At 41.8% G+C, this 27,410-nt stretch overlaps 1 protein-coding gene and 4 long non-coding RNA genes across 8 annotated transcripts in view; 1 reads left to right on the top strand and 4 right to left on the bottom strand.

The window, feature by feature from the left end:
• The first annotated feature begins 661 nt into the window (after nt 1–661).
• best2 (bestrophin 2) lies at nt 662–10,680 on the top strand. 2 transcript variants are annotated; one of them, XM_019889269.1, is made up of 10 exons: nt 662–1,126; nt 3,042–3,258; nt 3,341–3,435; nt 3,996–4,229; nt 4,541–4,695; nt 4,785–4,862; nt 6,578–6,730; nt 6,827–6,907; nt 8,094–8,248; nt 9,257–10,680. In XM_019889269.1, the coding sequence occupies exons 2-10, from the start codon at nt 3,095–3,097 to the stop codon at nt 10,017–10,019; spliced, it is 1,878 nt and encodes a 625-aa protein (XP_019744828.1). In that variant the 5' UTR covers nt 662–1,126; nt 3,042–3,094; the 3' UTR covers nt 10,020–10,680. The 2 variants fall into 2 exon arrangements, with proteins under 2 accessions (XP_019744828.1, XP_019744830.1); XM_019889271.1 differs by lacking the exon at nt 3,042–3,258 and having other exon boundaries at nt 1,054–1,126.
• On the bottom strand, nt 4,689–5,482 carry LOC109527413 (uncharacterized). The gene is made up of 3 exons (XR_002170527.1): nt 5,222–5,482; nt 5,034–5,081; nt 4,689–4,787 (listed from the first exon to the last, which is right to left on the bottom strand). It is a non-coding gene; the product is annotated as an uncharacterized LOC109527413 (long non-coding RNA).
• Nucleotides 9,040–9,471, bottom strand: LOC109527412 (uncharacterized). Its single transcript, XR_002170526.1, has 2 exons — nt 9,383–9,471; nt 9,040–9,300 (listed from the first exon to the last, which is right to left on the bottom strand). It is a non-coding gene; the product is annotated as an uncharacterized LOC109527412 (long non-coding RNA).
• LOC109527409 (uncharacterized) overlaps nt 10,554–27,410 on the bottom strand; it is a 23,843-nt gene continuing 6,986 nt past the window's right edge. Inside the window, exons 2-5 of one of the 3 annotated variants that reach the window (XR_002170524.1) lie at nt 13,787–13,838; nt 13,643–13,708; nt 13,075–13,190; nt 10,554–11,030 (exon numbers count right to left, since the gene is read on the bottom strand). This is a non-coding gene — a long non-coding RNA (uncharacterized LOC109527409). The other 2 variants (XR_002170522.1, XR_002170523.1) reach the window with 2 other exon arrangements.
• Nucleotides 15,735–19,124, bottom strand: LOC109527411 (uncharacterized). The gene is made up of 2 exons (XR_002170525.1): nt 18,468–19,124; nt 15,735–16,693 (listed from the first exon to the last, which is right to left on the bottom strand). It is a non-coding gene; the product is annotated as an uncharacterized LOC109527411 (long non-coding RNA).

The raw sequence follows: 27,410 nt of genomic DNA, 5'->3' as shown, positions 1-27,410 counted from the left end.
GGGCCAATTTGGAGTTACGTCTTCACATGGAGAGCCGTTATGACAGTGAAACCCCAAAATTATTACTTGTACACAACAAATTAATAGATTACAGTAATCCCTCGTTTATCGCGTTTAATGGGGACCAAAACCACCCGTGATAAACGAAAATCCGCGAAGTAGCGACCAATTAACTTATATTAAAATATATTTTTTTAATATGTCTGAAAAAAATCCGCGATGCACTGAACCCGTGATAAACGAACCGCGAAGTAACGAGGGATCACTGTACTAGTTTTGAAATCAGTTAAGTAAACTATAATTGTTTGTTCAATTATTGTTCAAGTGATTGTAAACCGGATAACAAAATTCTTGCCAAATCTCAATGTTATTTATTACACATGACAATTTAATTTTTCGGTACAGATTTTAGCAAGTTGACACACATGATTTGCTTTCGCGGGCCACATAAAATGACCTGGTGGGCCGGATTTTCCCCCCCGGGCCCTGAATTTGACACCTGTGCCTGAGGAAAAACACATACACACTCCACAAGCACTCCCAACTGAGCAAAGGATTTACTTTGACAAAGCATAAAGCTACAGTTATAACCTTTCACATTTGGGCTCTGTGGCAATACGCACAAAACACTGACGATTTGGGCCGGGGGGCACTTCAAAAGGAAGAGTGTGTTTGATTGTCATCATTTCACTTTACAATCAATGTGTTTTGTAGGATCATCAGTTTACATTGTTTTTGTTTTTTAATACTCACTACACACAGGTTTGTCGAGTTCCACTTGCTCGGCTTTCATCATTTTCTTCAGTCCAGTTCGGTACTTACGGGCTGTCGCTTGTGCTCCATCATCAAGCCGCCCCCTCCCGGTCGGGAACCGTGCTAACGAGCTGCTCGTCCTCCTGCATTTGGGGATTTACCCCGGGGCGCACTGACCACTGGACACACCAAGGAGCCTCCGAGGATTAGTGCCATGTAGGCGCCGGGGGACGTCAGGATCGTGTGCTCTCAAGTCAAAAACTCCATTGGAGCGCATACACACTCGCAGAGGACTTTAATCACAATGTGAACAGAGGCCATTTCGCCCGTGGACCACGACTCACCGAAATGAGCAATTAGCACTTCCAGACAGGTAAGATATTTCATTTTCAAAGTCATGATCAGTATTTATATGGAAATATGATTCATTACACCAAATCCAAAATGATCACCAATGTGTTGAATTTTCTGTCCAGGATCCATATTTGGTAACCTAAATGATGTTAAAATTGTAACCCCAAGAAATTAACAGTACAAAAATGTTACAACAATGATGCAATTTCTTTCATGCAAAAGTAAACAGTTAAAGTATGACAACTAGGAAGCGCACGTGAGTTTGATTTAATTACTCATTTATTGAAGCTTTAGTTGAAGTGGTGGAACTGCACTGTCATACTCGAGCTGTTTTAAGTTTGTTGTAATTTGGTGACCTTATTTACGTAAGGAACACACAGCTCACTGTCAAGAGAAGGACTTGTACACCACTGTAAAATACGAATAAATTATCCATTCATTTATTTTTGAAGCGCCTGTCCTCGGTTTTGTTGGAAATGAGTTCAAACTGCCTATCCCAGCTGACTTTGAGTCAGAGGCAGGGAACACTTTGGACTGGTCGCCAGTCAATTTCAGGCAAATACTGTACATTAAATATAGTAATTATCTAGTGCGGTGGTCCCCAAACTTTTTTGCCCCATGGACCGGTTTAATGTCAGGCAATATTTTCAGGGACCGGCCTTTAAGGTGTGTTGGATAAATACATCAAAATAATATGATCTGACCGGTATGAAAACTGTGGCATTTTCTAAACAGAATAATAAACACGAATTATGACATGAGGAACGTCCTCTTTCGCCCAAACACTCTCTGGTCGCTATGCTCACTTTTACACGTTCAAAATAAGATACACCGCAAATAATACAAAGGGCATGAAAAGTACAGGTCACCATCGCCGCATATTATGAAGAGTGGGCTTGGTGCGTGGGAATCTCCCTTTTAGTTGAATCCATATTTTAAATAGGACTGTTGATACTGCCAATTAAAGGTAGTTTTCGTTTTCTTGGAAGTCGTAGAGTCCTCTTCTGTCTCCTGGCTGGGCCTTTTCCCATTCCCAAAGAAACTTTCTGAAGACGTTTGTTTTTTACTCATTTTGCTAGCTCCTGGGTTTCATTTTAGCGGTAACCTATCACGTGACCGAGAAGCGCTCCTTGACTGCGTCAAGTGTGACATACTGGAGGCGGGTGTAACAGAGAATCCGGTAATTTTTCAAAATAAAACATCTTTCAGATTCCAAAATGAATAAAACGGAAGAAATGTAAGTTATTTGTTCTTTCTGTGCGGCCCGGTACCAAATGACCCTCGGACCGGTACCGGTCCGCGGCCCCGGGGTTGGGGACCAGTGATCTCGTGGATTAAAATTTGGATTTTTCAATGGATATTTGGATGAATGCCGTATAGACTTGCAATGACAGCAAAAGCATTATTAACTGATATACTGTACGATCGTGACCTCTATCCCATTAATTGTCAGTGTGGTTCAACTACTGCTAAGTAGTATGCGGCCTTCCTCTAAGTCAAAGAATCACCTAATGAAAAAACAAAATTTACATTCACAATCATTCCAACACACGAGAATGAAGCTTGCAGTCTGTTCAACTTTTTAGAAATCTAGTATGGTACTTTCTTTTTTCAATACAGTTAAGCTGTAATCCACATTTAAGTACAATACCTTTGTATTTAATTCTAAAGTGTTGCTTCCAAAATGTTGGAGGTTCAATTTGTATTTATGTGCACAACGAAATCATTTAAATAGGCTTATAATAAAGAATAAACTTTTTTGGAATTTTTGTCGCTTTTAATCAACACTTAGGCCTGGTTCCGTTATTGTATTTTAATGATGGCCGTGGTGGTGGCAGATGGAAAGTTAAGTTTTGGGTTTTTTTTTAGGTGGTACTTGTAAAAAGTGAAAGAACCACTGCTCTATTCCTACACCATTTGTGTTGTACATGCAGGTATTAGTGAGGAGACTCAAACCTACAGTTTAGTGTTTCTTCTGAGCCGGTGCATGCTGGCAACAATGACTGTCACCTACACAGCCAGAGTTGCAAACGCTCGCTTTTGCGGCTTCTCCAAGTTGCTTTTGGCTTGGAAAGGAAGTATCTACAAGGTGTTGTATAAGGAATTCCTGGCTTTTTTTGCCATGTACACAGCCATCAGTATCACATACAGGTAACAATGCCGACTGGCGCACATGTCTGTAAAGATCACAATTGGGAGGCTTATCTTTCTAATGTTTTTTTTTTCCTTTTAGATTTTTGCTGCCTGATGATCAGAAGAGGTATTTTGAGAAGCTGGCAATTTACTGCAACCACTATGCCAGTCTCATCCCAATGTCCTTTGTACTAGGTAAGTGGCAAAGCCATCTTTGCAAGATCCATATCACTGATCTCTTTTGAGTTTTACCTCCTGTCTGTGATCTAATGAACACCCAACTTAGGGCAAAAGGCGAGGTACACCCTGGACTGGTTGCCATTCAATTGCACGTCACATGCAGATAAAGAACCCGTCACGCTCACATCCACACCCACCATTAATTTCTAGTCCTCATTGCAACCTGAGATGAACCGAATAAACCACAAGCACTTGGAGCAAAGCCACGCGGGAAGGCCTGAGCCAAGAACCTTTCTACGCTGAAGTAGATCTATCGTGTTCCTGTTCTAACACATTTATAGGACAAACAAACTTCAAGAGGTTATGTAATGGTATCTTGGGTTTTGTTGTTCTTTATTTTTTGGGGGGTGGGTGATTTTTTTTCATTCAGCATAAAATTCAGCCAAATTATTGAAAATGATGACATTTCGGGGCCCCCTCCAGCATAAATAAGGCTTCATCTTGTGCTTTCGTACAGCCCTCCCAGCAGCACAGTTGACCCTTGGCTCGTGTTTCCTCTCGAACGCTGCAAGCAGGTTTCTATGTGACCCTGGTGGTGAACCGATGGTGGAACCAGTACACAAGCATCCCCCTTCCCGATCGGCTCATGTGTGTCCTCTCGGGGGGCCTCCAGGGAAGTGATGAGCGAGGCCGCCTGCTCAGACGCACCATGATGCGTTATGCCAGTCTGTCAGCCCTGCTCATCCTCAGATCTGTCAGCACAGCCGTCTTCAAGCGTTTCCCCACCATGGACCACGTGGTGGAGGCTGGTGAGTGTCTGGTGCTAACGGAGAGCACATTGTGCAGATGCTCCACCATATCACTTAACTTTACTTTTACTCACTATTGACAATTTTTGCGTGTCGAAATAAATTTTGTGACACTAAGTGATTGGGGTGCACCTGTATAAGTCAGCATCCTAATACATTTGTTCATGTATTTACTTAAACTTCCCCAAAGGTATGAGAACAAGAAATCTGACATCAAGGAATCAATTGTCTCTCACGTCAAGTTGCTTCATTTGACTCACTCTGACTTACTATTTCAAGACAGTTCACATTCGCACTTGAAAACTGTGCAGGTTTCATGAGCAGAGAGGAGCGCAAGAAGTTTGAAGGCCTCCACTCTCCTTACAACAAATACTGGATCCCTTGCGTGTGGTTCACCAACCTGGCTGCTGTGGCCCGCTGCGAGGGCCGCATCAGAGATGATCACACGCTGAAGCTGCTGCTGGAGGTGCGTCGGCGCTTCGCATGCACGCGCAGACGGGTAGGCTTCACGTTAGAATGTGATCTCAGGCGGGCATTGTGACTGTCTTCAAGCAGGAGCTGAATGTGTTCAGGGGGAAATGCGGCATGCTGTTTCATTATGACATGATCAGTGTTCCATTGGTCTATACTCAGGTAAGCAGACACGATTTGGCTCTTCTGGATAGTCACTTTGTACGCTCCCAAAAAGAATCTCTCCCCACAGTATATGTGTTGTTTTACAGTCGGGAGGCTCTATTTGAGAATTAGATACAATTACAAATACATACTGTACAGACATACAGACTATCATGCACACGTACTCACCACACTGCCTGCACGGACACCATTACAGCATGCATGTCTGCTTGCAAACTGCAAGCACATGAACAAAAAAGTTGCTGCATTCGTATTTCTCTTACTTTCATTCAAAACAGAACATTATCCTTGTAATGAGAGGCATTTTTCATAAAGCTCATGTATGGGATTTCATTACCTCGTGCAGGCACACTGACTGATGTGTACAGTTGAAGTATAACCACGGAGCATAGTGGTTTTCAAACTTGGCTCCCTGGAGGCCCGGGTTTCCACAAGCCGTAGTTTGGAGATCCACATATAATTTGTTGTCGTATCATAAGATACATGCAAACCTATATGAGAACCAAAAAAGGCAATGAGTTCTACATACTGTACATCCTCCCTTTGGGTCAGTTAAAAGCTATGACTTGGTTATGATGTGTCAACATCGCATGATTCTGGGATCCCTGCATGAATAATTTGATTTTTTTTGTTATAAACAAAAGTGTATTATTATTATTATTATGATGATGATTATTATTATTATTGTTAGGAATAAAATCCTATTTTTCGCCAATAAAATGCGTAGTCCAGAATGTATCCTTTTTATTAGGGAATAAAGGTGTTGTTTCCAGAAAAAAAGGCATAATATAAATAAAAATTCCAATGAAAGTTGGGACGTTGTGTTAAACATAAATAAAAACAGAATGCAATGATTTGAAAATCAAGTTAAACCTTTTTTTTTCTTTGAAAACACTACAAAGAAAAAATAATGTTTAATGTTCCAACTGATAAAGCTTTTAGCAAATAATCATGAACGTAGAATTTTATTGGCATTAGGATTATGAGAGCCGTCCTTGCAAAAATATCCATCCATCCATCCATTTTCCGATCGACTTATCCTCACAAGGGTCGCAGGGGTGCTGAAGCCTATCCCAGCCGTCTTCGGCAGTAGGCGGGGGACACCCTGATCCGGTTGGCAGCCAATCGCAGGGCACACAGAGACGAACAACCATCCGTGCTCACACTCACACCGAGGGACAATTTGGAGTGTTCAATCAGCCTGCCATGCATGTTTTTGGAATGTGGAAGGAAACCGGAGTACCCGGAGAAAACCCACACGGGCCCAGGGAGAACATGCAAACTCCACACAGGGAGGCCGGAGCTGGAATTGAACCCAGTACCCCTGCACTGTGAGGTCGACGCGCTAACCAATTGACCACCGGGCCGCAAATTGTGTATCCAAACAGTAAATTATCTGTCTGTGTTATGAGACATCTCGCATTATTGACTGTCGTTCCAGCAGCATTTCATGCAGCTATGTTGCATAAAGCATGTTTGGGCCTGCAGTTGGCATAGATACACAGGCTGCAGCTCCCCCAAGAGGCTGAAACTCAGAAAGAGATCATATGAGTTTTTTTCCATCGAGATGTGTCAGAATGGACAAATAAGCAAACTTAAATTACACATATTGGACCCCAAACAGAGGTGACTCAAAGCATTTGTCTCTGACCCAATTGTGCGGTCAGTAAAATCAAAGTCAAATGTAACCTGTTTCCCTTTTTGTCCTACAGGTAGTGACTTTAGCTGTGTACAGTTTTTTCCTGGTATGTCTGATCGGTCGCCAGTTCCTAGATCCTAATCAAGGTTACCCAGGCCATGACCTTGACCTCTACGTGCCCATCTTCACCCTGCTGCAGTTTTTCTTCTATGCCGGGTGGCTCAAGGTTAGTTTTTTGTTTACTTTGAATTCATGAAATAAAATAATATTTACTTGGATTTTTTTTTCATATTTCGCTTCCGAAATGTTTCTTTTCCTTTAGGTCGCAGAGCAGCTGATCAACCCTTTTGGAGAAGATGACGACGACTTTGAGACGAACTGGTTGATTGACAGAAATTTCCAGGTTGTCTGATTCTTCTCTTCATTTGTCATTCCACTTCATCCACTGTCTCCTGTGTTTACAATCTTGATCACAATATTGAAACATGTCTATCACTGGGAACTTTGTTGCACCTGCACTATCCTAATAGCATTTGAGACAGTGCTGCAAGCATTTACAGTATTTATTATCCTTCTTGTAATATCTGCAGAGGTGAAGGAAAACAGCATTTTTGGTTTTGGGCCCGATTTTCATTGAGTGCAAAGTGCAGTCTAACTCTGGGCAAGGGTGGAGTTTTCTTTCATTTGGTATTTAATCCCTTCAGGGACAGCGGTTACCACAGTGGACATCTTATCATGTTATCAGGTTACACGGTGCATGAAAGGGTTAAGTATATGCGTGCAGTTAGAAATGGGTGTTTGCGCCGTTGTAGGAGTGAACACAGCCAACTTGATTTCTGACTAAAGGTTCGACAAGGAAGTTGATCACGTCTCTTCTCTCTCTTTTAAATGATTGTACATTCCAGAAAATACAGCATCAAACCGGTAACATTTCATGTTTGGCACCTGTCTAACATGAGCAATCTATGCTACCAGCGTGATAGCCCCAAGCTCTGCTTGTACACGGTGCGCATTGTATGTACAGGTGCATGTCACGTGCATGTTCGTGAGGGGCGTAGCTTTGGCCAGCTACGCAACAGTGGGGTGGGGGTTAGTGAAATGACGCTTCATTCAAATCTGCGAGCAGCTTGAATATCTCTCACTGCACCTTTTGAACTAAATTATGGGGTTGTTTTAAAAGATACAAACTGCAGTTATCTTTATTTCATGTTTAGTGTGAAAGTAAACTTCAACTGGGAGTGTTGGGTGTAAGACAGACTGAAGCCTCTTTTCTTGAAAAGTTGTTCACTCGCTGGCAAACTGGTGCTCGTTGTGAAGTGAGTTGGGTTGAGTCCACTGCCACCACTGCGTTTTATCTCAAATTTGTACTTGTATATCAAAGCAAAAAAGTTTGCCAAATGACAGTTGGTAACTTGAGAAAAAACTTGGGTCACTCGCATCATAAGGCATCATTGTACTGTATGTGTTTCAGTAATTGGGTGTATCGTTTTAAAATCACAAAGTAATACCAAAAGTCCATTCTTACAATGTAGATTGCTTATTTCATTTTCACTGCCAATCTGTACATGCATTTTTCTTTGACCCTGCAGGTGTCCATGATGGCAGTGGATGAGATGTATGGAGATCTGCCGATGATGGAACGAGATCGCTACTGGAACGACTCCAACCCGAGGCCACCCTATACAGCTGCAACTCTTTTTGTGCTGCGCAAACCCTCCTTCCAAGGATCCACGTTTGACATGGCGTGAGTTTGTGGGTTTCACCTTCTCATTGTCTGTGCATTCATGACTTTTACATTTTATTTTTGCACACTGTCGAGAAATAAAAGTACAATATATGGATAAAAGCATTGGAAGACATAGCCATGATAGTAACAGGAAAGAAAATGGTAGACAATATAGGACAGAGTACCCTTTTTTTCAGCAACAGTGTCCTCTCTTCTAGAACGACTTTTTTTGCAGTGTGTGGATTTTTTTTCAGGGTGACAAAGTCTGAAGACTAGAATGGCCCAAAAGTAAGAGCTAATAGTAAACTGTGCGATTGTGGTGGAAAGGTAACGAAGCACAAATTCTTCATTACTGTACTAGAGTTTATGTCAGTTCTTTATTTGAGTTTGATTTCTTATGATTCTTTACTTTTTGCTACCTGTGTGAAATCAAATATCTGTACTTTCCGCTCCTTACTTTTTAGGGGGTAGAAAAAAAAAACAGGGGCAACAGTGAAGGAGCATAAATCATGGAGAATTGACGATGATGGCAACAGATTCAGATAAGCAAGATATTCTCATCCTTGGCCTGATTTAATAGAAATGTTTGATGCTGGCAGCGCATTGTTATCGAGAATATGTTGTTTTGAGAACATAATCATCAAATCACAAAAAAAAAAAAAAAGTAACATGATTAAATAAAAAACATGAGTAAATTAAAAAAAAAACTATTATGTGTGCAGAGAAGTTTTTTTCATTGTGCCAAGTTCTAAAAATTGTATACAAATGCTGGTAAAAAACATTCTTACTTCAGTCTTCTCCCTTTTTTTAAACTTTGAATTAAGCACCTCTAATATAACCTGTCTTTTTTTAGATTCTGTACTTTTGACTGTAAGTGTAGAGTGTACAGGAAATATTTTTATCCCTTCTAAAGATGTGCAATAAAAAACAGTGTCATGCCCTGATAAAGATTGCCCAAACAACACCATCAATGTTATGTGTTGATTATCAAAGAACTGACAGAACTGCCCGTGTACAATCTGGTAGGATTCCCAAAGAGGAGATGCACTTCCAGCCTCTGGAGGAGATTGCTGAGAACACGGAGGAGTCAGTCAGCCGTCACCCCAACATGGCTCTCTTCAACCGGCTCCTGAACGCAGCCCCCTCACATACCGGCTTCATGAGCGGAGCCCTGAGACGCACCTCGGCCCAGCTCCAGAGACTTTATCATTCCCCCAGCATCGACCAGTGCATCAGCGATGACGACGACAGTGAAAGTTGTAAAATAGGGAAAGGTGGCTCATTACCCTCTGGGCTGGGGCAGGACACCCAGAGCACCGTATGTAGTTTCAGGGAGGAGAAGAACGCCAGAGTGCCTCTGCTTGAGATTCAGTTTGAGGCCGAGCAGGAGAAGCCGGGAGGGCACACTGACAGCCAGGGAGACGAGGACACTGAGACATATGGGAGTGGAGCTGAAGGAGGCCACACAAGACTGGAGGAAGAAGAGAAAGCAGAGGCCCCATCTCCAGCGTCGCACCTTCCTCCTCCACCCCATGACTCGAAAGAGACTCGACCGGCCTCCACCATTCCCGTCACCTTCCCTCACCCCTCTCTTTTCTCATTTCACCCCACTTCCCACACCAGTCTGGAGCACTGCAGCTCACAGCCTGTTATCAACCACCACAAAGCTGCGCCTTGCATTCCTTATCCTGATTTAGGTCAAGACAAAATGCCCTTCCTCATCGTGCCATCTTTGGAACCCCAGCGCTTCCGGAGTGTCAGCATGGGATCAGAGCTGACTGGGAGTTAAGATGTCAAACTCAAGATAAAAAATTTGTTTGACATCATTTGGCAGGAAGCCTAAAGGAAAGTATGTAAGCAAGCAAGCAAGAAAGAAAGAACCAGTGCTAAATATCCTCTGGTGACACTGTCTGTCTCCTGGACTTCAACACGTTATGGATTTTTTTTTGTCTTGTTTTGTTTTTGAACTTAGACTGTATGATGGTTGATCTCTAAATACTGTAGCATATCTTCGACTTATAATTTGTAACAATCATATCATTTGCACTATTGGAAACAAATGTCACATTTAGATTGTCAAATGGAAAAAGACATTTACAGTATTACTATAACATTTAGTGTTTGCTCTACTGTCATTTTGATGTTTATTGTATTACCATGAATGATGTTAAGGAAGGCCGTATTTGGTGCTATGAGACAAAACATGCGTTATTAATCCCTTGATCACTGTCTCTTGTTAAACTAGAGCAACCACAGTGTAAGGCCGATGTGAAAAAGCACTTTTTGTACGAAACATTTTCAAAGAACTACCTCTGTACAGCAGTGCGATGAGACTTATTTTATGACACTGAAGAAGGCATGTTACATACAGTAGAAATATTTCAGTAGTGTGTTTTTACAGATTACAACCAATGACTTAAAGGTGAATAAAAAATACTGTGGACAAGGAATATTGATTGTTATATTGCATAATTTGCTATGATACATTTTAGAGTAGCCTTTTAGAATATAGCGTACCTCACGTCACAAGACGTAGAAAGATAAATTACATCATTTGCCAGCAGAGGGGGATAGCAGCACATGAAATCAACCACACTATGAAATAAAACAGACCGTCCTAGATTTCTTCGGTGTCCATGAGGACATAAATGTCCATTCTACATGTCCGTCCTCACCAATAGGAAAAAGGATGCATCTACCGGGGTTGCAATCCCTTCCTCCTGCGGGATGATTGCCTCTGCATGGAAAGGAAGGACTGGGACGGGCCTGGAGGTTTGGGGTCCTCACGCAGAGTCTGCTGCTGTAGAGCGCAGGAGAAACATGAAGTCAGAGTAATAAAAAACATCTCAAAAATTGGTTCTTTTTTTTTTTCCACTACACTGATATTGGACGGACTAGTTACACTAAGTATTATTATCGCCACCGGTGGAAACTAAGTAACGAAAGTACAAATAGCCCAAATGGTTCTTGGTTGGTTCTTGTTAAGATAGATTTTTCAGGTAGTTTGCGAAAGTATTTCTTTTTCCAACAACGCTTTACTTTTACTCCCTACATTTGTAAACAGGCATCTGCCTTTGTACTCCGTGCTTTAACCGCATTCGAGAAAAAAAAACGGTGTCAGCAGTAACATGGAGGAACCGGAAGCTGGGAGTATTAACAATGATCACCACAGTTCAGTGTAGCAAGATAGTTACCCTCCATGGTATTATTTAAGATAATCTTTTTCCCCATTGTACCAAGTTATCAAAAATAGCCATTGTATATAATTATATTTAAAAAATAATGTTCACTTTTGTACTTAAGTACGTTTCAGAGGCTGCACTTTTTGTTTTTACCTGTAAGTTAAGCATAGGAGTTAAATTAGTATTTCTATTTTACCAACGTCTTATTTTTACACAAGCATTTGTACTTAAGTACAGATTGTGAGTATACTTTTACCTCCTCTGTTTATCACTGGTGGGGAAAAAAAAGTGTTGCAGAAACATGACCTTTTTTTCAGCACAGTCAAGACGCTACATTATCTATACTTACACATACTCTATATTTAAAGGTTCTTGGAAAACACCTCTTAATTAATGAATGTCAGTGATCGTAGTAGAACTCTGTTAGATCAGAATTTGTATTCTGAATCTGAATTAGGGATGCACCGAGACCAATACCTGCATCGGTATCGGTGCATAGAGTATGCTGTACGTCTATACTCGTAAGACTGCTCCTTGACTACTTCACCGATACCACTTTATCAGCCTGACATGACATGCACTGAACTTGTGGTATGCAGTTAGGCAGATAATGAGCAGTTCTTCATCACATTGCACTTGTGCTTGCTTCAGGCTGTTTGTCAACGAGTACAATTTACTATAAAACTAGCACAAAAAAGATTACATGTATTATCAAATGTGTGGCTTCCTCGTACAAAAGTGCATGGTAACACGTAATGCGCAACGCCATAGATGGGCTAACGAATTAGCGTCAATGCTGTGGTATAAACCACAAATAATGAATATCGGAACACAAATGACAATAGGAACATACAGAAAGATGATAGATACAACATACTCACAGGTACAAATTTCCTCTGTGAAAAACAAGTTATGTTAGTTCAGATTGACAGGTTGCAACGGTCTCCGCGTCTTTTTATTAAATGTGTGATCCACTTGGGTGCACCGCACCGCCGCCTGGAGGCCAAGGCGCGCACAATAAAAACACAATGCAGTTTCCTTAACTTCAAGAGCCGTGTAGTACGAAAGCGTGCAGCTGCCAGTGTACTCACATGCATGTTTGAACGTATTTGTGAATCAAATTATGTTTACCCCTCATTGGCATTTCCAGGCTTCCGTAGTGTGGCGATACTTCAGGGACAGATGACACTTAAACCAAGTGCAAATGATATTCTGCAAAGTTATCAAGAGGAGGGGTCAAATCTAGCCCTTTTGACACGGGGAAGTTGATTTAAAGATCTAAAGACATTTTGTTAGGAGACCCACAGTAACTTAGAGAAAACACAACTGCATGAGAAGACAACTCACTGCACAACTCGGGTGTTAATAAAATGCTAAAGTGCAGAAAAAGTGTTCTAATTGAGTGCAACTTAAATCGTGTTCCATGAAGATTTGTGTTTTATTGGTTTGAACAATACTGTATATGATTAAAATAAAAACACTCTTCATCACAATTGCATCATACATAGGCATTATCTGCATATTGACCTGTTTGACGGCAGCGTCCTCTGTTTGTCCTCCCCCCACCTTCCTCCTTGGGTAGGGGTCTAGGTGATGACCTAATTGTATGTCGCTGTATGGATTCTACTCTGATCGATGTGGACCTGATATGCACCGACTGACCTGGACAAGAGCTGGGACGACCACTCGGAGGCGCTGTTATGAAGATTTCTTCATTGACAAATACAAAGCCCGGGTTCGGAGGGGCGACCCACCTCTCCGAAAGCAAAGGTGTCTCCCTGGGGCGTTTTCATCTTGTTAAATGGACTTTTATATCATTCTAACTAACACTGTATAGTACAATGTTGTGTCAAATGTTGCCCACTCGGCATCCCTTGCAGTCTGGTCATCTTGGAAGGGGGGTTCTACCTTCTGCAGGCCCTTCTCAAGGTTTTGCATTTTCCCCCAGACTTTTTTTTTTTTTTTAAGTTTCTCCTTCCCCTCCTGGAGGTTAAGATCATGGGATACCGGTAATATTTCTTACCTGTGAAGCCCTTTGAGACTGTTTGTGGTTAAGGGCTCTATAAATCCATGTGACTTAACTATCCCGTATCGGTACTTGGTATCACAGCGTACTTAAATATGCATGCTTATATTTTGCATTTGGTCCGAGGAACAGAAATGTGGTATCAGTGCATCCCTACAAAAAAAAAAAAATCAACACACATGATGCAAGTGTTGCTGTACCAACCATGCTTTTCCAGGCTGTAAGGAGAAGTTCTTCCTCTCGTTCCTGCTGTGTCTTTGATTGTTCTCCCTGACAGTAATGTCCAATCAGAATCTTTCACTGAACAGGACAAATAGAAAAGAGAAGTTGCAATAGACGTGAACCCACCTCTACCATCCTGGTATCACACACATTGGTATCCTTCCTGGTGGCCATTCAACTTGATTAAAAATAAAAAAGTACAACTTGTTTTACATTGACCTTTTTCTGCCGCAGATTATTATTATTATTATTATTTTTCTACAGCAGAGGCAGTACCTTTATTGTTGCCAGAAACAATAAAATGTGAAGTCACTGCATGCTTGTTCAGTTTCACTGTTCAGTTTGAATGTCTGCTTCAGCTCTACGCCTGCACCGAGATGCCATCCTGCTGACTCGGACATTTTCTGGTTGCCAGCCAATCACAGGGCACACGTAAACAAACAGCAACCATCCGCACTCACAATCACACCTAAAGACAATTTAGAATGCCTGTTGGAGGGGGATATGCATTTAAGGTTGAATCATATTGGTCAAAGTCAGAGCCGTAAAATTCCATATGAAACTTGTTGCACGCCTTTGCGGAATACATTTTCAATGGGCCGTTATCGCGATGATGATATTTTTGCCGTGATAACCTCTTATTTATTACCTTAACCTTTGCAAGGCTGGATATTTTTTCCATCGAAATTTCCCTGATTATTGTAAGGACTTGGTCTTCAGCCTTGACCGCATCCCAAAAATAAATAACTTGACAAATTGTTACATTAGCTTACATCATCATCTTCTTCTTCTTCTTCGTCTTCTTCTACTATGTCATTTCATGATTGTGGAATTCTGCAAAGGTCCTTGACTTGCAAACATCTACATGACAACTTTTTTTTCAGTCATGACTTTATAGAGTCAGTAAATAGAAACAAATAAATTGCAAATCCCCTGATCATCAGTTGACATCATCAAAAGAGTGAGATGAGTGCACATGAGAAACACAGAACTTCTGGCCACCAGTTGCAAGTTGAGATTTCTCAATTTCCCGTCCCTCAGAAGCATTTCTTGCAAGGTCAACCCATTCCAGTCTTTGAGCTGATTTCAGAAATGTGGTTTTGTCTTTCCCATTAAGTACGAAAACACAAATGTGGAGGAGGATTTCAAAGAATGGGGTGTGTTTGTGTGTGTGTGTGTGTGTGTGTATGTGTGCGTGTGTGTGTGTGTGCGCGCGCGCGTGCGCGTGCGCATGTGTGTGTTTCTTCAGAAACTAGAGCACTGAGGTCTGCAAAGAATCTCATTTAAGGTTCAAATCACACATATGGCTTCATCAACTCAGTGCTATGCTTAAAACTATGTTTGATGTGTTTGTGTGTGTGTGTGTGTGTGTGTGTGTGTGTGTGTGTGTGTGTGTGTGTGTGTGTGTGTGTGCGTGTGTTTGCACATCTCACTTTTTCTACACATGCCTCTGTGTTGCTGTTGTTATTGTTGCCACAGCGAAAAGAGACAGAAGTGTGAAGATTAGAAACATTTCTCGGAATCTGCGCCACGTACAATCTCTAGTTTACTTTACTGAGTGAGAAGCCACAACACAAGAGACGCACAAACGCATGCACTTCTTCTGATTATTACGCAGGTGCCCGTTTTGAAAATGCGTTCATCTTAACAGTCTTCTAAATCCAAAATAATATTGAAATGGTTTGCATAACAGCATCATGATTAATTTGACACAGCTGGGCCATGCAAGAGTGGTCCTGTCACACAAGTTTCCGTCGAAGAGACCAAAGTTCTCACCCTGTGTACTTAATTGCGGAAGTACTGATATGACTTGTTAAAGTTAAAAAGTACGGGCTCTGAAATGTACTTAAGTACACATACAGAGTGAATTTTGGGGGGGGGTTGTCCTTTTTTTTTTTTTTTTAACATCAGTTTTGCACAATGCCCGTTAAATTGAAGTGACCTTGTACAGGTATATTGGATTGTCGGAGATAGATGACATTTATGAGAGTGACTCAGTGGTGAGTGAATATAATGCATCAGATCTATCATATCGACCATACATCTATCCCTTTAATAACTATCCATTCATTCATTTTTTTTTTTTTTTTGTAAGCACCCTTGTCCTCATTAGAGTCGTGGGTGTACTGAAGCCAATCCAAGCTGACATTTGGCTGAGAGATGGGTTGCACCCTGGGCTTGCTGCCAGTCAGTCACAGGGCACATGGATTAAAGCTACAAACAAGAAAAGAACGTCTGCAGTGAAGTTTGTACTCAATTCATCACAAATTCCAAACAATCAGTGAGCGAACTACAAATTAAAACCTTGAACCTCAGTTTGATTGGAATATTTCACACTAATCTCATTAGTCTGGCGGAAGGCACACACATGCACAGACATGCACACACACGCACACACAAACTTGTACCCGCTGCTGTGTGTTTGACCGTTATGAAACAACCGTATCGAACCTGCACTTTCAACTAAATAAATATGTGCCATGTCAAGTTAATGTTTGTGACGGTACACTGATTGAAAGCATTTTACTCTCGCATGATTTTATTCAGGGGTGCTTATACGTCTGTGTGTGTGTGTGTGTGTGTGTGTGTGTGTGTGTGTGTGTGTGTGTGTGTGTGTGTGTGTGTGTGCGTGTGTGTGTGTTAAGGCCACTCCCTGTCTTACACAATTTGAGTTAGGAAGAAGTTCTCTCTGTACATCAAGACCTGTCAGTCTGGTTCTTTGTGCGTTTGTTCGCGTCTTATTGTCGCTCTTCGTGTCACACTGTACGTACTGCTAGTTTAAGGTCATTTTCTCAGTATGAATGAAAGAATCCAGAAGTTTCAGCGGTCTGTCAGAGGGTGAGATTCTTAAGAGAAACTCCAGTAGACCGATGAAGTTTTTGGTCATTGTTGCAACTGCAATATTTTCATTCTTGAATTATAATTCATGTTTGCGTTCATGGCATCATTGGTCGTGTTTAGCAACACCAGTTGTGGATGGACGAGGAAAGATGTTCCTCATAGATTTGCCCTCACGATGAGTTGGCACCGACTCTGTGAATATATAATTATGTACCCAGTTATATTTAACTACAAACCTCTCTTCTCATTTTGAAATCTAATTGCACACCACTCAGCGCCTAATGGGGCTTTACATTTTGGCTTGGTTAAACTGCGGGTGGAGGTGAGGAGTCTTTGAAATGTTCGCTATGGTGTTTTTACGCACAGATAAGCACAATGATTTTCTTGAATTTATATTTATCCATCCATTTTCTGGAACCACTTAATCCTCAAAAGGGTCGCGGGGCGTGCTGGAGCCAATCCCAGCCGTCTTCGGGGGACACCCTGAACCGCTTGCCAGCCAATCGCAGGGCACACACGGAGACGAACAACTATCGGAGGTCACACTCACACCTAGGGACAATTTAGAGTGGTCAATCAGCCTGCCAAACATTATTTTTGGAATGTGGGGGAAAACCGGAGTACCCGGAGAAAACCCACGCAGGCACGGGGACAACATACATGCTCCACAAAGGAAGGCTGGAGCTGGAATTGAACCCGATACCTCTGCACTATGAGGTCGATGCGCTAACCACTCCACCGCCGGGCCACCTGAATTTATATTTATTGAAAGCGTATTTTCTGGCAATAAGTGACACAAGAGAGAGAACGCTAGATGCTTTATTGATGACCGAGGGCATTCTCTAAAAACGTGGACCTGTATTATCGTGAGTCATAAAAAACTGCAATTTTCATTGTCATAAAAGGAATAACAATAGCAAAATCCTAAAACACAAAGGAAGCCGTTCACCAAATAAAATTGATATTTATTTCTAAATTCAGCCAGGAAATTAACAATTTCAAGATGAACTGTACGTCAGTTAATCTTAAATTACCATCTGGCCAAATACAGTACCTGCATATAAGTGGTTGTTGTTAAGAAGTCTGGTTGCACTATTTGTCTGTCTTTGTGTGGCCAGTAGCAGCAAAACATGTTTGTTCCAATTTGCAAAGCGTGCAGACAACTTGGACGCACAGCAAGTTGTTATCCAACCTGGGCATGTAATTTCCACTGAGGCCAAGGTGGAGCACACTTTAAATTTAGAAGAGATCTCAGGCGCTCTTATAATGTGGGGTTTTTTAATTGCCTCTCAATTGAATGCTGTGGCATTAAAGTGAACCGTTTCCACCAATTGAAATAAATAAATAAATAAACCCCCTCCACACTCACACACACACACGCACACACACACACACACACACACACACACACACACACACACACACACACACACACACATAAACACAGGCATACACAGGGAGGGGGGGAAACCCACACCTTTAATGTCACTTACTGTCTGTGTTTTGAACAATATTTGATGAAAGTAAAATAATGTCATCAAGATTGCTCAAAGTAACAGCATGAGAGTAAGATCAGCCAAACGTGATTGACTGAGCAGATGAAGTTTTGAGTGTTGTACGAATGGATCTTTTGCTTATTCAACGCAGTCTTCTTTTAGAATAATAAAAATAAATAAATCACTGCACATCTGTGTGTATGTGTGTGTGTGTGAGGGGTGAGGGGGACGCGGGGGGCAGGACATGCTAGAGGGTTGACTAGTTAAGAGCTGACTCCCGGCCATAACCTCTCGTCCCATTATTCTTACTTTCTTGCCTGTTTCCATGTCACTGGGGGGGCTCTCTGATGGAGGCTGACAGTACCGTCTGTACTGCAACCCCCGGCCTATTAACCCACCCCCACCCCCCTACCCTACCCCTCGTGCCTCCTCCGCTCTTCCCCCTTCGCTCTTGCCCGTTCCGGACTGACCTGGGTGACCTTCCTTTGGAGGTTGCCAGCTTGGCTTTGAGCTTCTTAGCGGGGCAAAATGTGCGGAAGGCTGTCAAACGCACATCTTGGATGACATCGAGCATTCATCCACGACTGATTAATCTCTGGTGGGTTGCTCTTCTTTTTCAAACTGTGGACAAAACACTAAATTATTCCCTATCCAATATGCAGTGTAGTGACCTATTGTATGTGGTGAGTTTGCCATTTTGTAGTACAGCTGGAATGTGCAGCGGTTATCGCCTATGTTGTGCCCTCACTGGATCCCAGTATTCATCTTGAAACAAACGGTGCTCTGTCCCAAGTTGTTGAACACATCTAAATGTCAATATCATGAAATAAAAGTTGGACTTCTGAACTTTTGTCTCATATTCATCACTTTGATCCGAAACCCAAATGTCTTCTGTATACAACAAAAACAAAGGAACTGACCTAGGCGCTCCAATACTTTTTGAAGGATTTGTAAATAGAGCAACACATCACAACACGGACGGATTTGTTCTCTATTATGGAAAGGTGCACCAATTGACATGAACCCAGTATGTTGTGATCATGCGACGGCAATGCCGTCATTAAATATCCACTGGAGTAGTTGCTCAAAAACTGATTTTTTATTTTGATTGATGAATGAAATGTATAGTCCAGTGGTTCCCAACCTTTACTGAAACAAGAGACAAATTTCGCATTTGAAAAAATGTCACTGAACATCATCAAACAAAATCAGAAAACCTGGATAAACTGGTTTAATGCCAGTGGAAGAATGTTTACAGTCTTTGTTCGGCCTCTCACAAAACACCATTGGCAACAACAGAATAAACAAATGCACATAATTTGTACTAAATAAATCATTTTGGAACCAGTTGAGTAAAACTGGATCAATTACCGCATCAGATCCGACGATTTAACACAGCACACTGGTTGGAGAAGAATGACATGGTCCAGTAAATAATAATCTAACCCAGGGGTGTCAAACATACGGCCCGCGGGCCGGAACCGGCCCCCAAGGAGGTTTGATCCGGCCCACGGGATGATTTAAAAGTGAAAAAAAAATGCATTAAAGACACAGAATGAATATTTTCAATAAAATGCAATTCGTGGATTATCCGCTAGGGAGCACACTGTTTTGATCACAGTAGAAGACAACATTGTTTTGATCGGAGAATAAAACAGCAGTCTCAGTCTGTCACCGAGATAGACCCAACGCAGCAAATGATATGAAAGCGCCAATCAATGCTTCTTGAGACCAAAACAAAGGAAAGAGATGATATTTTGGTGATTCATAGCACAGTATGGTATAATGTTAATGGTCTGGCCCACTTGACATCTACCGAGTCCGTATGTGGCCCACAATGTGAAATGAGTTTGACACCCCTGATCTAACCCCTTCCTACTTCTTGAACCTGTTTGCCTGCATGGACTTTTCCAGCATGTCTCAATACTGTGAAAGTGAAAATGTGAACATTTTTTGTGTGAATGAGTCACTGAAGAACCATCTACTATTTCGACACTTAGACAGGTAGAGAATGATTGGCGCATTTTAATCGCAATTGTGCAAATTGAGGCGTGAGACATATGAAACACGCACACACGCATATTCTGCACACACTCCTTCCCTACTTCCTGTTGCGCAATTCCACAACTGATAGAAAGGACAAACTTGTTGAACTGGATGGAAAGCGGCAAGCAACGGCGCCTGGAGATAAATTGGCTCAGGAAAGATGAAGTAAACTTTCGAAAGTAGCCGACGAGAGAGGAGAAAGTAGAGGATGTCATGTTTTGGCGGGGACATGTATTATTCATGCCGTCAGTGGAGACGTGGCTGAAATCACGGGAGTGTAAGTAATGGCGTGTGTCACGTAAATCAGTGGCGATGATGATGACCTCATTTTACTGCACAACTCCCACCGCCCACATGCTTTGAGGAGCGCCAGATGCACGTGGCTGCACACCCGCACGCACAGATGTATGAGCTTTGTCTCAACTCACAGTAAACCAATAAAAGAATATGGTGATAAGTCCTGTTTATAATCGGCTCGTCTCTGCCACATGCGACTCGAGGAACTGTGTAATCAAATCTATTGAAGATCAACGTGATAACTGCGCAACAAGAGCACGATAGTTCATTTTTTTTTTTTTATGTAAAAATGAGCTCTGCAGTCCATGTTATCTGTCATTGGCTGTTCAAGGTAAATGATAAATTGTGCATTGATTTTATTAGGGCGGAGCCTGATGTGTTTGGCACATCCACCTCAAAGTTTTGAGGTTCAGGGTTCGAATCTTAGCTCTGGATGTTTTCCCCGTGCTTGTGTAGGTTTTATCTTAGGATATCGGCTTCCGTCTACATTCTTAAAACATGAGGCTAATTGAAGACTTGAAACTGTCCATAGATGTGAATGTGAGTATGAATATAGTTTGTCGATATTGTTCCCTGTGATTGGCTGGCAACTAGTCCGCCTCTCAGCCAAAGTTAGCTGAAGCCTAATGAGGACAAGCTGTATAGAGGATGAATGGGTGTTTTTTTTAGGGCATCATCATTTTGTCTCTGTCGATAAAGATTCTTGAGAATTAAGTATGTAGACAGTCTTGCGAATCAATTGACCAATCAGAAGTTGGATTTGATCCCTTATTTCCCCCTAGAAATTAAATTCTTCATCTTCCATTTTGGACAATGCCAACTTTGAGTCCACAGTTTAGGGAAGGCCATTTTCTACTGCAGCACAGACTTGATTCATAAAGATATGAGGACAGCAACACAAAATAGAGAAGGTGATGTTCAACTGGAAAATTGGACAGAATTTTTTACTCTTCTTGTCAAGTTTCTGTTTTTGTTTCGATTACATTTGGTTTTGTTTCCTCATGTGACTTTTTTGTCTTCCTCATTAGGTTTTGTTTCCACCTGTTCTTGTCATTCCGGTCCCATGTGTTAACCAGACAGCCCCGCGTTCAACTCTTTATTTCCTGTTGTTACTTTGAATTTTGGTCTTTGTTAGTGCTTTCGTTTGAGTTTTTCTTAAATTCATTCCACCCCGCTTCTCCCGCCTTCCTGCTTTTGGGTGGTCTACCACGTAAAACTATAACAACTCCTCATAATTAGCAGAGCACAACCAACAAATAATTGAAATAAGGATATGATATTTGTATCAGACCAAAAATTTGTATTATTGTTATTATTATTATTATCCATCCATTATCTGAACTGCTTATCCTCACAAGGGTTGTGGGCATGCTGGAGCCTATCCCAACTGTCTTTGGGCAGTAGGTGGGGGACACCCTGAACCAGTTCCCAGCCAATCACAGGGCACATATAGGCTAACAACTATTCACGCTCACAATCACACCATAGGGACAATTAAGAATGTTTTCGGGAATGTGGGAGGAAACCGAAAAAAAAAAAAAACATGCAGGCATGGGGAGAACATGCAAACTCCATACAGGAAGGCCGGGGCTCGGAACTGAACCATGGACTTCTGTCCTGTGAGGCAGACGTGCTGACCAATCAATAACTATGCCTTATAATAATATTAATAATTATCATCATCATCATTATACACAAAGGGATCCCAGCTGCAGCCTCAGCAATAAGCGCTGGTACACGCCTGTATTTTTTTTTTCTTCATTTTGTCTGAGTTAGGCAAGATTGATGACATCCTCACATTAATTCTTGGCAAGCTTATTGGACAGAACGGCGTTTGTTTTTTTTTTTTGTTTTTTTTTAATTGCTGGTGTTTCCTCGGTTGCCAAATATATGATATATAAAATAAGGGACCATAAAACCTTCGGTGTCAAATTGTGAGTACGTGTCATGGTTTATGGCCCAGTGGAGAGGAATCACGGGTGGCATTTGCAGATTTGCTTCTGTGTGTTACAATGCAATACTTGAATCCTGGTTATTATGACCAATCACAGTCCACAGCAATACTAAATGTTAAACCTGTTCAATATTTCCGATCGCAAATTCTTGTGTATGTGTGGTCAACACCAAGTAGGTCCAAACTACATATTTGTCATGTGAAACAGAACGATAACCAATGACAGAAAGGACTAATTGGGTTGACTGTTCATTTTAGGCTATTTGATTTTTAGCTCTCACATGCTCAACTCATCTGGCTCTGCGGGTCAATGTTTCTAGGCTAGCATCAGGTTTCGTGGATGGAAATATGACATCACTTCTTTCCCACAAACTGAGACTCCATTGTGGGTTATTGTGGAGTGTGTGTCAAATCTTGATCAAACTGAAATGTTTAACACTTCCCTCTCAAATGTAGACAGTTAAACAGACGCACGACTGTATTTATTGCTGGGTATGTTAGGGCACAGTGCAGTCTGTGTTCGGCTGCTGTTGTCTCGTATTCATGCAGGTGGTGAGGCTGGCAGCAGCCACACCTGGCTGGAACCGCAGACAACAGCAACTTCTTGAACGCCACGCAGACACAAAGACAGACGGAGACACATGAGTGTGCATCACACACCCACGCACAACCCTCGCTCATCAGATAAGCACATTTGCCCTTGTCAAAACACAGAAGTGTAAACAGCGTGGCTTCAAGAAAGCCAGATGTTCCTGTCCTCCAAAAGCACAGAAGCATGCCCTCCTTCATCTGATACACCTCTGAAGTCATGAGCTCCTTTCTCCCATGGCCTCATCCACACTCGAGACATCATGATCATTGCACTCTTACGATATGTCCCTGCTTCCAGCAGCGAGTGAACACATTTCCTTCTTTTCGGTCGGCAAAAGGAGAAGTATTACTTCACTGGAGAAATATGTTTCCAAATTTCTGAGACGCTGTGGGACAGGTTCTCTCCCGATCCTTTGCCCTAGGCTAGCAAGAAGCCAGAGGAGCGTGTCTATTTCCGAAACCGTCATTTTCTGCCTCAACTCATGGCATTTCTTGTCTTGTCTTGCTGCCTTATTTTGCTGCTCAGGAACCTTGAGAGGTGATCTCATCGGTGCCTCGCGGCTCGGCCCCGACTCCCAAAACAACATTGTATTTATCGGACCAAAAATAGGGACTTCAGCCTGGAAAAACCCAGCAGGGAAAAAACAAAAATACGGCAAGAGTTTCCAAGGAAGACAGTCTGGACTGAAGAGGGCGTTTTCAATTAAATTAGTGAATATGTCACTCTGCTGACCTATAATGTGATCATTACATTTCAAGTAACCTGCTCACATGGTAAAACAAAACATTTCACTGTGTCATTGATGAATATGGTGACAGATTACGTTTTATTTGAAATAGATAACCCCACAGAGATAGCTGTTCTATGAATTATGCAGTTGGAGACTGAAAAAAAATATAAACAGTTGTGCTGTACATCCCCCACGTGTATGTAAAAAAATGAGCACAACTCTAATAACTTCTCAATACCAGTGGTTTGTAATCATTGACTGCAAGGACTTCTCGGCTGGCCTTAAGACTATTGGAAACACTGACGTACATTTACAACTTCTACTAAATTGTAGTTATTTTATAGTCTATTTTATAGTCTATTTTCTTCCTTTAATAATAATAATAATGCTAATAATAATACACTTTATTTGAAAGTGCGTTTCACAGTACTCAGCGACACTTTACGAGAATTAAGAAATACAAGATAAATACATCCTCTTAGCTGCTTAGCATCCAGTAATGTGCATGACAGATTTTTTTTTTTGTTTGTTCATTTGTTTGTTTGTTTCTTTTGTTTTCCAAATCAGATATCAGCTTCTATTTATTGCTGCGACAATGTAATCTGCCCAGGGCAGTCAGACTCTAGACTGCAGATTCATGACATGTTCGTACGATTAGCTATGACTGTTTTTTTAACCAATCAACAAAACAACCAGGCAACCAAACAACCAACCTGAAAATGATTCATTTGGTACTTCCATAGACAGGAAACAGATTTTGTCTACGTATGCGTAATCGGCATCTTTTATGGTTTTGTCATTTTAGTTGAAAACTAATCAGTGAACTGCTCCAAATGATGATGTAGTGTAGAGGTTTAGGGCAGACTGTAATCTTCACTTGGTCAGTCCGTCTTGTTATTTTAACCAAAACTTCTGTCAGGAAATTTTACCGCTCCACCGGTCCGTCTATCACCAGTCCGTAAGTCCGTCCCCCCTCGCCAAAAAAAACACATCAACCTCCAACAGAGTGATAAAAATGGTAAATGGAGTGTACTACCTATCAGTGCACTGACATCACTCGGTGGCTCCCCAAAGAGCTTTACACGCACATACACTTAGATATATTTCACATACAATTATTTGCCAATCTTATATTCTTATTTTCTTCGTGTCAGTTGGCTTGGACCCACTGCCGCTCAGATTCATCCATCTCGACTTTTGCTGGAGCGCTTGCACTCAGTCTCCCTGGTGAACTGGAGCCTATCACAGCTGACTTTGGGCGAGTGGCATGGTACATCCAGTATTGGTCGCCAGCCAATCGTAGGGAATAACCAACATCACACTCACATTTACACCTACGGACAATTTTGAGTCTTCGGCTACATCGTTATAATGAATTGATTTTTTATCACAGTTTTAAATGATCACACCCCGAATCCTTGTCATTGGGCTCCTGTTGCCTGGCAACTGGTTCAAACATTCATAAATCCCTGCCCTAGGCCAATATACAGTATGATCAAAAACATTATCCTTCTTCAGAACATGTATCTTGACATATTTTTGGGCTATCGTGGATTAAATTAATGAGATGTTAATTTAGTGTGGGGGGGGGTTGCTGGGAGGCACATTTTGACACGTGGCTATGTTGTTCCCTTGTGTTTGTGGCTCACTAGTTTAGATTATTAACATACTAATTAGTTTGGTTGCTCTATCAGGGAAGTAAAAGAAGTAACAGCAGCAGAACATTTACACAAACTCAATCTGTCTGTGATTTAACTGAGCTAACCACCGTACACTTTAAGTTTCAGACTCACACATGTTCAAGTCATCCTTTCAACCTGTCTGTAGTTCATTTAGTCTAGCCGTCTTGACGACAGACTTCAGACACATTAAAACCAACATTCACACAGACGAACAAACATCAACACGCTGTCTGACCTTCCTCTGCTCCACCTGAGGATGAAGAGAAGGAGAAGGAGGAGGTGGAGGAAGAGGAGGAGGAGGGGAGTTCTGAAAAAAACAGAAGAATTAGAAACACATTCCATTTCCCGTAAAGCTGGGAGAAGGAGTGGTGAGTCACTGGGGCAGTTTGAAACGGGCTCTTTTGAGTCGCAGACGCTCTGCCGTTGAAGCTCTCCACGTGGTGCTTTTAGTCCTTTAGGGATCAGTTAAATGTTGTCGATGCTATCGCTTTCCTCCCCCTTCAAACGTCTATCATTTGTGCAGACTCTAAATAAGCAACTGTGACCAATTGTCTGAAATTGAGCACTACCTCAAACAGTACAGCTTATATTTGTCCAAATGAATCGATTAAAAAATAATGGATGAATTGTTTGTTATTGTCATGTGAAAGTCACAGAATAACAACTCTCCTACTTGAGAATAGCACCAACTGTGTATGTAGTCCAAGTATGTCACAAAAGACCTCCAGCAGGGAGTCAAATTGTGAGCCGTGATGGAATAATACTCTCCTGTCTGCTTCTTCACACCAGTCCAGACAGAGCCCCCAAAACGCAGGCAAACCCAAGAACATGATGCTGGTTTTCCGTCTAGTTCCGAGGCAGCATCCTGAGTCACAGACGGAGCTCCAAAATCGCTTTCACGCCGACAACTTAATTGACTTCAGCGAAGGAGCAAAGGCCATAATACGTGCTCTTGTCCAGACTCAACACTAATGCTCCGTACTCGGACTCTCGCTGGAATACAGGTGGACCATGCAAATATTCCCAGAAATGAATCTGTGAACATGGTCAAGGCCACAAGTTCCTGTGGCTGCCACCTTGCCTTCTTTTTCACCATCTACTATCTTGTTAATGTAATATTCTGATAAAAATGGATTTGTGCTCTTGGTTTTGATGACATATGAGCTTTATGTAGCATTTACAAGGTATACCCATGGTTCCTTCAAAACACCACTTCATTCCATTCCTCTCCATTGCACTGCTGTCTAATACATGTCTGATTCCACATGTTCTTGTTTTTAGTCAGTTATTGGTTACTTGACAATTTTTCACACAATAATAAATAGGTAGCAGATGCCGATTTGTCAGCATGAACAAAAAAAAAAAAGAAAAAAAGAATTGTGATGTGTTGTTACAGATCCTTTTCCTTCACTTGGTACCTTCTGTTTGTCTCTTCCCTTTAATTATCAGGCTGGGTCAGGTGATTTCTGGAGGGTGTTCCCACACCTGCAGCTGATCAGCAATCACCTGTGTCTAAAACCACTACTGATCGTTAAGCGGGTGTCAGATGATTCACACATTATGAATGGTATTTCGGCCATTACTGGTGTACATGCTTGCCATTTGGAACTTTGGTGCCTAACCATCTGATTTTGATTGTCTTTTTTTCCTGTGCCTCCCTGCCTTGCCTGGCTGTGCGTTTTCCTCCACGGACTACTTGATTCAACACTCATCCTTCGTGCCATTCCTTCTTCTCGTCGTCAGTTCCCCCAACGCGAAGCCGGAGCTTCACCTTCTTGTTTGCGAGCCACTATTGTGTCATCAGACTCTCTGTTTAATTCAACACTGGTAATCCACTGCTGCCTTTTCTTTTGGTACCCCTAACAGAATCATCTGACGGCCGCTTGCAGATCAGCAGAGGTGTTACACACAGGAGGTGATTGCTGATTGGCAGCAGGTGTGGGAGCACTCTCCGGAAATCACCTGGCCCAGCTTGATAATTAAAGGAGAGGGACAAACAGAAGGTCCCCAATAATGGACTCGCCAAAATAAATGAGCAAGTGATAATAAATACATAGAAAGAAGAGGATCTGTGACAACACATCACAAGAATGTGTTTTTTCAATTTCTTAC

This window comes from Hippocampus comes, unplaced genomic scaffold, assembly GCF_001891065.2.
Source record: "Hippocampus comes isolate QL1 unplaced genomic scaffold, H_comes_QL1_v1.1 scaffold86, whole genome shotgun sequence".
Lineage (NCBI taxonomy): Eukaryota > Metazoa > Chordata > Actinopteri > Syngnathiformes > Syngnathidae > Hippocampus > Hippocampus comes.
Note: the sequence above shows the minus strand (reverse complement) of the source record. Positions and strands in the feature narration are given on the sequence as shown.